Source organism: Arctopsyche grandis, chromosome 12 (assembly GCF_051622035.1).
Source record: "Arctopsyche grandis isolate Sample6627 chromosome 12, ASM5162203v2, whole genome shotgun sequence".
NCBI classification, from domain to species: domain Eukaryota; kingdom Metazoa; phylum Arthropoda; class Insecta; order Trichoptera; family Hydropsychidae; genus Arctopsyche; species Arctopsyche grandis.
In genome coordinates this window covers 11,872,936-11,883,124 of record NC_135366.1, presented here as the reverse complement: position 1 = coordinate 11,883,124, position 10,189 = coordinate 11,872,936, and the positions used below count along the sequence as shown (strand labels likewise).

At 37.2% G+C, this 10,189-nt stretch overlaps 1 protein-coding gene across 7 annotated transcripts; it reads right to left on the bottom strand.

Annotated features, from left to right (window-relative positions):
• Nucleotides 1-1,312: 1,312 nt before the first annotated feature.
• On the bottom strand, nucleotides 1,313-9,678 carry LOC143920556 (tyrosine-protein phosphatase non-receptor type 11-like). Of its 7 annotated transcripts, none has more exons than XM_077443474.1 (3): nucleotides 9,586-9,678; nucleotides 8,891-8,975; nucleotides 1,313-5,476 (listed from the first exon to the last, which is right to left on the bottom strand). In XM_077443474.1, the coding sequence occupies exon 3, from the start codon at nucleotides 5,454-5,456 to the stop codon at nucleotides 3,459-3,461; it is 1,998 nt and encodes a 665-aa protein (XP_077299600.1). In that variant the 5' UTR covers nucleotides 5,457-5,476; nucleotides 8,891-8,975; nucleotides 9,586-9,678; the 3' UTR covers nucleotides 1,313-3,458. The 7 variants fall into 7 exon arrangements, with proteins under 7 accessions (XP_077299600.1, XP_077299596.1, XP_077299597.1 ...); XM_077443470.1 differs by having other exon boundaries at nucleotides 8,895-8,975; nucleotides 9,586-9,657; XM_077443471.1 differs by having other exon boundaries at nucleotides 9,492-9,617.
• Between the last annotated feature and the right edge of the window lie 511 nt (nucleotides 9,679-10,189).

The window sequence follows — 10,189 nt, the reverse complement described above, 5'->3', positions numbered from 1 at the left end:
AGGCAAATCTCTATTTGCGTGTATTTATTACCATCACTGTTAGATACCAATCGAGAAATAAACATGGCTTAAAGCGCTGGATGAGTCTCATTGACAACCTTACCGCGTGTCCCTTCACAAATTAAATCCTACATATATAAATATATGATAATTTGTTCCAATAAAATAGTATTTATTGCGTGACTCACAATCTGCTGATATGCCGAATAAAAAGAAAAGGGTTTTAAATGAATTTTACTATTAATATCACTTTATCTCTCATTTTTCATATCCAGATTAAAGAGCGATAGTTAAAACTTGATAACGAGTAAACTAATACATAAGATTGTATTGAGGCTTTGTAATACTGAGATAACTAGCATGAAACGAACGTTAGCTTCGTTGATTAATTGTCGCACAGACGCATATCCTCGATATCCTTTTGGAATTAAATCGAGCGAAACCTGATAATAGTTACACCCTCCGTCCATCGCATTTATGTAGGTGTAAATAAGGAAACGATTGTAAATACATATGAATGTAGATACGGTACGACAGATAAAATTGTCAATCGAATGGTAGCCAAGACAGGTATGCCTAATTGTATCAGAATAAAATAACTCAATCTCATATCAAAAGTAATCATTTATTTTTAAATCGAGTTCATATACATTTATTATCGCTAAAATAAAATAAAAAATCTTACACGTAAACGGTTATAAAACATATTACAATCTATATTTTTTTTCATGTACACATTTAATTTTATTCCATCATATGTATATATTAATATAATAATAATTACTATTTTCCATCTTACAATCATGAAATAAAGCACCCATTCCTCATTTTATAAGCATTTCACGTGTAATATATGCGATTGCAACAGTGATTTTACAGCCGCAATTAAATAAATAAGCTTTACATATCAATATGTAAATATAATATAAACCTAAAATTACAATTGAAAAAACGTACTGTAAAATGTGGCACACTTTTAATCATAGAATCAGAAAAAAACTAATAAAGAATTAATAATGAAATATGATATAAAAATATTATATTAATATGTTTAGAAAATATATGTATATTGAAAACACTTACATAATATTTGTATTAAATATATGTAATGTTTTCATATTAAATACACTTCCTTATTGACAGAGACATAGTCCTTCACTTTGAGTTTAATTACATATAAATCAAATTATAATTATAAATCCTTATAAAGTCGAATTAAATTTTCCATCACAAAGCAAAAGGACCAATTGAAACACTGACACACAAAACTATTTTAAACTAATACTTTTAGCACTGAATATTTTTTCATTAGCACAATAATTTGATTTTATGTTTTCGATAATAACAATACATCTAAATTGTTTACTTGTGAAAATATTAATTTCAATAACAGAAAATTAATACAATTGGCGTTCACATAATTTATTACATATAAACAATATCAAGCATAATACCATTCGCACCCTTACATAAAATTGCACAATCAAAAAAATAATTTCATAGAACCTAATATGGATATAATATTTATTTATTTATTTATGCTGTTTTGGTCATTACATATCATAGGACCTTGCACGCGTAATACAAACCAATTTTGCAATCAACCAATTCTTCGATATTTTTTAAATAAATTTAAAATTAAAAAAAATTAATGGCGACATTGTCCCAACGTTAAAAAATAATATAAGTATGTAATCAAATCTGCATCAAAAACTATCAAACAAAATTCCCACTCAATAAAATACGAAAATTCCAACACTTTTGAATTCATCAAAAAAATAATATGGTCGAACCAAAATGCAAAGGAGATCTCATTTATTAAATAAAATGTAATTTTAAAACACAACCAATAAAATCCTTATTTTTAATACAACAACTTCGACGCCTCGGTGCATCAATTTCATTCAGTCTCAGTATATTCAAAGTACAACAGAAGACTAGAAATTGAAACATTTAACCAGCTTTCATCAGCTACGGCTACATTCAAACCACAACATGTACTCATAACGTAGATATGTACGTTGAAGAGATTTGGAACAAAAATGAAATATCAAAAGATTAACTTGTTGGTGAATAGAAACACTTTCATAAAATCTATTATAACATAAATTAACATCCAGCATAGCAAAGACTTCAAGCCGTGACTTATAATTTTGTTAAGGCTTCTGAAAACAATCAAGGCGAAATACACATACACTCAACTGAATAAAATTGATATAAAAGTATATATCATCATCTCTCACCAACTAACACAATCATTTCACCAACGAACAATATATCTCTTTTTTTTTTTTTTTTTTCATAGTTTTCTTTTTTACCTCGATAAATTGACAAAAATGTACACCATTCTCGTTACAAACAAAATGATATTTATCACATTGCTTTTATCACCGATTTTTTTTGTATGTACTCACAAATTCACATTGTTTTCCCCTAAATCTATTGAAATAGCACATCGATGTCTAGTAAGAGTGGGCGGGGTAGGGCAAATAGCATGATTTATTTAAGCATGACACACATACATTTAAAACGTACAACCAATTGGCTGCAGACATCCAATTTCTACGTCTATTAGATACGGGAGAAAATGCACGACGAATTATGTTGCACTTTCGTAAGCGCAAAATTTATTACTACTGAAAGATGGGTCATCGCGTATTCAAGGCAATTTTTGAACTACCTACTGTCAGGACACAAAGTTTATAAAGATCAAAATTTGTACAAATGTACAAAGCAATGTCAAATATTATCCCAACTAAAATAAAATATGGTGAAAAATCAAAAAATAAATAAATATCTTGTCTGTAAATATACTGCAACGGTAATGAGTTTAGATTAAAAATACGAGTTGAGTACTTTTGAAACATATTCACGTAATAGTGATCCAGCACATACTAGAACCATAAGTCAATATCTACTATGCATCAGATTAATTGTATGAAAATTTACAATAATAATAATTAGGGACGTCTGAATAATCACTATATTGGATATAATCAAATCTACAAATATTTACAGTCTTCAAGGTAAATATGTGACTAGTCCAGAACATTGTGAAGTTCTTGTGCTACAACCAGTTCATTACACTTACAGCACTACAACAGAATATACATATCATATTTCAAACTTTTAAAAGTTCGACTTTATACAATTGAATAAGTTTTCCTTTTAAAGTCAAATTTCAAACAGGAAATACTTCATATATGTATTACAAATTACATGAACAGGGATTCAAATTGGAAACAAATACAAAAACATATTAATTCAAAATATGAATCAGACAGTAAAATAGTTCAAAAAAAAAATCGACTCAATTCAAAATACATGGATAATATCAAAACTATTATATTAGCCTCTTTTGTAAGTATGCAAGCACTGAAGGGGCGACGTTTTTTCGCTCCCAAAAAAGCACTACTATGTTAAAAAGAAAAACTACATCGATCAGTGGTACAATCAACTTATTTTTTTGAAGGTAGTTGGTCGTAGCCTGGCGGGGAGGATGGTGGCCCCAAATTCTCATAAGTAGAATTCGGCGGTGTGACAGATCTTTGCACTTGCTCGATGGGGAACTGTTGTGGCGCTGATCCGAGACTGGAACCCCTGGAAAGAGCTCCTCTCGTCGTGGAAATTGTGGAACTGCGAGCCAATGCGTTATGGTTTCCAAATTCACCGTGTCTGATGTTAGTATACTCGCGCCCCACTAACAGCGCTCGATGTTTGGCTTGCATCCTCTGAGCAACAGTCTCTATGTAATGCTGTACAGCTAAATAGACAAATTTGTATTGGGCCTCAGTCTGCACCATTCCACTCCTCTGAGCTCTGACTTTTTGAATTGTTCGCTGTATATCGATCTCGCAGTCAAGACCCTGTTGTTTGACCTGATCCAAAATCATATCTATCACAATGAAAGTCCCCGTCCGACCTATGCCTGCTGAGCAGTGTACGCATATGGCTGCTTGGTAAGGACTATCTGACTCCTGCATCACTTGCTCTTGGCGCTGGTTTACTTCGAGCAAGAAGTTAAGGACACAACCTGGGTCCGTAGGCACACCGTGATCAGGCCAAGCTTGAAATTGATAATGATAGATCTTCCTTTGCTGTTCTTCTTTGCCTTTGTCAGCTACGCGTGTAACCGTAAACTCCCTAAGCGTATAATCCGAGTACGCTTGTCTCGAATCTGTGCGAACTTTAAACTTACCGAAAACCTCAGTCTCCCCTTGGGACGCCCAATAGCGAGCGCACTTCGTCTTACCCCTCTCAATTTCTTTGGTCGTCATAACTATAACCCTGGTATCCTCCTGCCATATCATAGCCCAAAAGTCTTGTATGGTATGCGGCAAACATCCCTGTGTGGCTATATACAATTTAGGACCATAAAATTGCGCAGATTTACCAGTGGGGGTCGTAGCCAGAGAATTTACACTGATCGAAGATCCAGCCCCTGGTAATGTCGCTAAGTTGTTATTGAGAGTACCCCTGAGTGCATCCCCATTGCACATGTTCGCCTGCATCTGAACCAGCTGATCGACATCCATAAAACTTTGTTTGATATAGTTAGCGTTGATGTATTCAGCACCGATTGTAGCGTTAGGTTCTATGTCTTTTAATTTTACGCGACTATGATCGAAAGGTAAAATATTCTTGTATCTATTCTTCTCTTTGTTTTCAGGTCTGCTTCCTTCCTCTCTGGAGAAGAGATGTCGACACTCTTGCTGCTGAAGCGATTCGAACTCCTCCCAGAAACCAGCCTTGCTAGCCATGGAATCGCTGTGTCCGTTTTCTTTCTGCAATTGGTTGACTCGCACGTGGATGGTACTCGCGTTTATTCTAGTGGCGTTAAATGGATTTCGAAGATGTACAACACTTCCTGATGTTTCGACCATTGGATTCTTCTTATAATTCTCGATAAGTTCCGATAGGGATGGGAATTTTTCGCCACCGCCGACGTCGTATTTATTCTCGTGCCATCGAATCATGACGTGAGTCACCTTATCTTCAGAGCGTACCGATAGTACAAAGTCTCCAGGTTTACTTTGGGATTCTCGCACCAAGAAGGAGCCATACTTTCCACGCTCCAAGAGCATCCTTTCTGCCTCCTTGGCGGACAAGTGTCCATGAAACCATCGTTCGGTGGTGGGATCGGCGCAGTTGAGAGGATACTTCAGCTCGATGACGTCGCCGTTCTTTTCGCGCAGCTGCCCCTGATTTCCCATGTAGTACTGCACCAGTTCCGAAAGCGTGGCGAACTTCTCACCGCCGTACAGGTCGAAGAAGTCGCCATTGTTTTGAATTTTTATATGGGTAACCTGGCCGTTGCGGCGCACCGAAAGGGTGAAGTCTCCCGGGCTGCTAGAACTGTGTCTGGCGAGGAAGCTACCATCGATCCCAGCTTCCAGGAGGAGTTGCTCAGCACACAAGCCTGAGACGGACGGGTGGAACCAACGGCGGGAACCCATCGCTTCTCATACTTCGTCACCTACGAACAAAAGCCAAACAACCACCTGTAGAGACACGAGCGTACCGCAAGGTTGACTTACCCACCTACAACCACGATCGAAAACTTATGGTCACACGTACGATCCGTTACAGAAATCGACAAAAAAGTGAAATTTCCCGAGACTTACCGACATTCGTTGGAGTGCAGCGGCCACTCTATGCCGAATATCCTCAGGCGAGCAGGAGGTCGCCTGGCGACACTCCTTCTGCGTCTGCGCCTCCTCCTCTCCACGAGTACCAAATCGTCGCCGTTTCGAACTATATACGAACTCCTAAGTGTGCTGTGATCTTCCTCGTTTTCATCCTTTTGTTTGCCCGAAGTGCCACCCTGAGATTGCTTCCCCTTCGCGTCCTTTCCCTGATCCTTATCCTCGCCTTTCTCGCGTTCCCTTTTCCGACGAGACGTGTGGAGACCGACGCGCTTCCACACTTTTTCCATCAGTGACGTAGACCGTTGAAAAAACACTTTTCAAACTCCTATCATGTTTTGTATCTCATAGAACGATCGACTTGAATACACTGCACAATCGTATGCGTTCCCCTGACATTGACTTTACCACAAATACTAAGACGAAATTGCAAACAAACTGAAAAAGTATCGCGATCTAAACCACAATCAACCGTAACCGTGAGTCTACAGCGAGTGAAGAACACCGTGACGGAACTGATGGTTGATTTGATGTTGCGGATACGAAATTACATCGACCGTCTCCATGACGCTTTGTCAAGCACGACTGTCATGCACCATAATTCCATAATGTCCCCAAATCGTATGCAACTAGGCGAGACAGTTATTCCAGGAACAGAACTATTGGGCACATTACTAATGATACACAATCATTAATCGGAATTGTCTTTGCATCTACAGTACGATTCCTTTGAACCCTCCCAATGTTGATATTGTTTTGAAGGTATGAGAAAATTTTAAATGCAGAGTGAGCAACAGGTTCGACGACGTCTAATAAATTGCACAGTCCAACTATGAAATACAGCTAAAGATTAGCAATTATACGTGAAAATGCAACCCCTTTCACACAGTCTATTATTACACGTCACAATCAGGAACACGGCAACATTGTAGCCAAAAGTCACCTGAGGACGACACACTAAAACTGAAATGACGAGCCACTTCAGAGCTGGGTCGACTTGTCTTTGTAGGATCGGATCATCACACCGAGCACTATGACACGTCTGACACTGTGTGTGTCTGTGAATAAACACAACCGGTGGTTTTCGCGAACCGGTGATCCCAGCGTGAGGTGTCCGACCCGACTGAGCAGATTCATCCCCGACAAAGCGCAGGCGGCCATGCGCACGAGGGGGCGCCGCCCCGCCCAGTGGCCCCCATCGCCCCACCCGCCACCCCCGCCGCCCCCGAATCCGCCCTCACTCGAGGTTAGGAGACGATCAACGCAGCGGGAAAACCATATGATCCATTTGGGGATGAAAATCAAAGGGAAAAATTTACGACCGATTGGCATCATGTTGCGATGTGATACAATTTTTAAACACTTTACAACTACTTTCAATCGGTGCGCTTCGTTGTACCAACTTGGAGACTCGTTTTCCCAACTTTTCGTCTGCCTTAACAAGAGTTTGTATATTGTACACAAAAATGTTTTTTTTATACATGTATGTAATATCTTTAATATACGAGATATATTGTGATCATTCATAGATTTACACACCTTTAAAATATAAAAAAAATCGTTTAAAAATTAATTCTTACAATATTTTTTAAGGGTTAATATTTTTGACACGGCTGTAAAATAAATTACACGACAAATGTCAAAACGACATTTAATGTCAAATTAACACCTCTAAAATAGATCGCACGAGAGAATCAGCGTTCGCCCGGCAAATCAAACGTCAAACGGGTTGCCAGTAACAAAAATAAAATTTGACGTTTCAGTGAAATCATAACCAGTCACATTTTCGCTGGGTAATCGTAATATCTTAGCAGCCAACACTTATTTATTTAAGGGTTAGGTTGGGTTAGATTAATTTAGGGTTGGCCCTATTCATTTAAGATTAGGTTGTTAGGGTCGGTATTAATTTTTGTCAAATTTTATTTTTGTTACTGGCAACCCATTTAAAGTTTGATTTGTCGGACGAAAACCGAATCTGTTGTGCGAGCTATTTTCGATAAGGGCATTCTTTTTATTTGCTTTTCTTTTTTTTTATCATTCTTTTTTTTTATGTTCATCTCATAAAATAAGTATTTCACTATGTAGAACATTTTCGTATATGCGTTTTGTATAAATGTATACACAAACTCGACAGCGAAATACACCGAAAAAGGCGGAAAAACGAGTCTTGATATATGTATTGCAAGTTGGTGGAACGAGTTAGACACACTTTCGATGTACATATTCAGCGATTCTGTGGTTTCCGAATTAAAGTTAATAAGTCCAACGAAAATGAAAAATTTTTCGACATTCGACAAATCAAAATAAAAATAATTACTTAACAATTCAATTCAAAATAAATAGTTATTTAACAGAATTATAGCTTTTAGTATAACAGAATAAAAATTAATATTATAAGTAAAAAATAAATAAATAAAAATCATATTTAAAAAATAATATTGCAAAAAAACTTTGATGTCAATTAAAAGGAAAAAAAATATTATTTGTTTCTTATTAAATGATCTGAGCGATTCTATTATGTATATTATATGTACATACATTCAAGTACATAAATCAATTTAGTTATTATTTAGTAGGGTATTCATCATAAGTAAGCTCATTTCACTATCAGTTCAAAGATCAAAAGATAATGATTTTAATCGTCATTCAACTAGTCAATTATTTCAACAAAAGATTCTGAGAACGACTATCGTAAATCAAACCACAGAAAAGATTATAAGCATGAAAAATTCGTGATAAAAAATACAAACGCATAAATCATTGTCAATATGAATAAGTTGCGACTAAAATATAAACTCAGTAAGATAACATTTATTTTGATATAACATACATATATTTAGATACACAAAAATAAACATGAATTCATCCTCTCATACTGATAATATTCAACTAAACCAGTATCAATACGGAAACGTATTTTAAAGTGCATCCTTATCAAAATATGTGACCATAAGTTTTCGAGAATATCAAATGCAAATACATAAAACAAAATTTAGGATATCAACAAATCATAAAATTGTAAGAGACACAAAAACAAACATCTGCCTTGAACTATTAAAACCTCCAACGTGACTTTAATCTTATTTTCAAATATAATAGTGTTATTTACAAACATGTATCCGAGTAGATCAGAGGTGTAATGATATAGAAAACTTTCTCAAATGAAATTCAACTTTAATACATCGGAGGTTTTAATCGAGTATATTGCACATTTACTATCGAAAACAAAAATGATACTAGTTTACCTACCGAGTGTTTCACTTCATATTATTTCCAAAGCATGGCATCCAAAGGCGAATTGAACCGGTTCGGGTCGAATTCTGCGGCGATCTGAAACGTTGACAGAAATTAATACGAAATACACACAACGATGATTCATAGAATACGATACGGTAATTCGAGAGATAAGTGAACGTTTTCAAACAGACACACAGCGGTAACAATGAACGCGAAGAAAATAATATATGTTTGTTTGGCCAAGTGGCCATATTCTAACAAACTGCATACATACAGAGAAATACGAGACCTTGGAATGTAACTAGACGCTAAATACGACGAGATGAGGATTCGAACCGAATGAATGTTATGCGAGTCGTGAGAGTGATACGCGCGGAGAAGGCGAGTGAAAGACCGAGAGAAATCGAAGAACAATCGAAAAGGTTCTCACGGTAGCGAATTGTTGGTTAAGTGTGTGGGTGAGGCGAAACGTCACACGTGACAGCGACTGTGGGTTTTGACAGGTGGGTGAGGCGCGGGGCGCGGGGCGCGGGCTGCGGGCGGGGAAGAGGCGGAGAAGCGGGGCCGCGCGGAGGCCGAGGGGGCGCGCAGGGCGGCCGCGACACTCACTCCGCAAGACAGCGCGGCGAACGGCCGGCGGGGCGGGGCGGGGCGGGGCGGGCAGGGGGCGCTCGACAGCTGGCCGAGGAGGGGGGCGACTTACTTCTGCCAACGCGCACTTCTGCCAACTTACTGGCCGACGCACGTTTCCTAATACACTCGACACCCGACAACTGCCGCACGGTCAACGACTACTATTCTATTATCAAAGTAAGTATATATTTCAGTTTTTCGTCTGTATTTTATTAACAAAATTATAGTATTATATTATTAAATGTCAGTATAAATCACAAATGGACAGTATAAAATAAATTGGAAATCCGATATACATTTAAGATTGTACCAACATATGTATGTACGTCAATATCGTACCAACCTTGTGTTGATACCAATCAAAAAGCAATACTGGCCATTCGTCAAAATAAAACTTACCATTTAACATTAAAGGTCTGTACATACCTAGTCGGCAAGTATCAGCATCAGCGGGCAACCTGCAACTACGTACATACATACAGTATTCTTTGGTACATTCTATATGAAATCAATCATACCCAGAGAAATGTTATAATAATAGAAGCGCCCATTCGAATACATTTCTTGTTTCAATAAAACGCGTAACGTTTTCAAAACTACGCAATATTGTACGCGTATGCTAGCTGTCGCCATGACGCTTTCATGAAAACTTTCATATACGATGTTAATTAAAT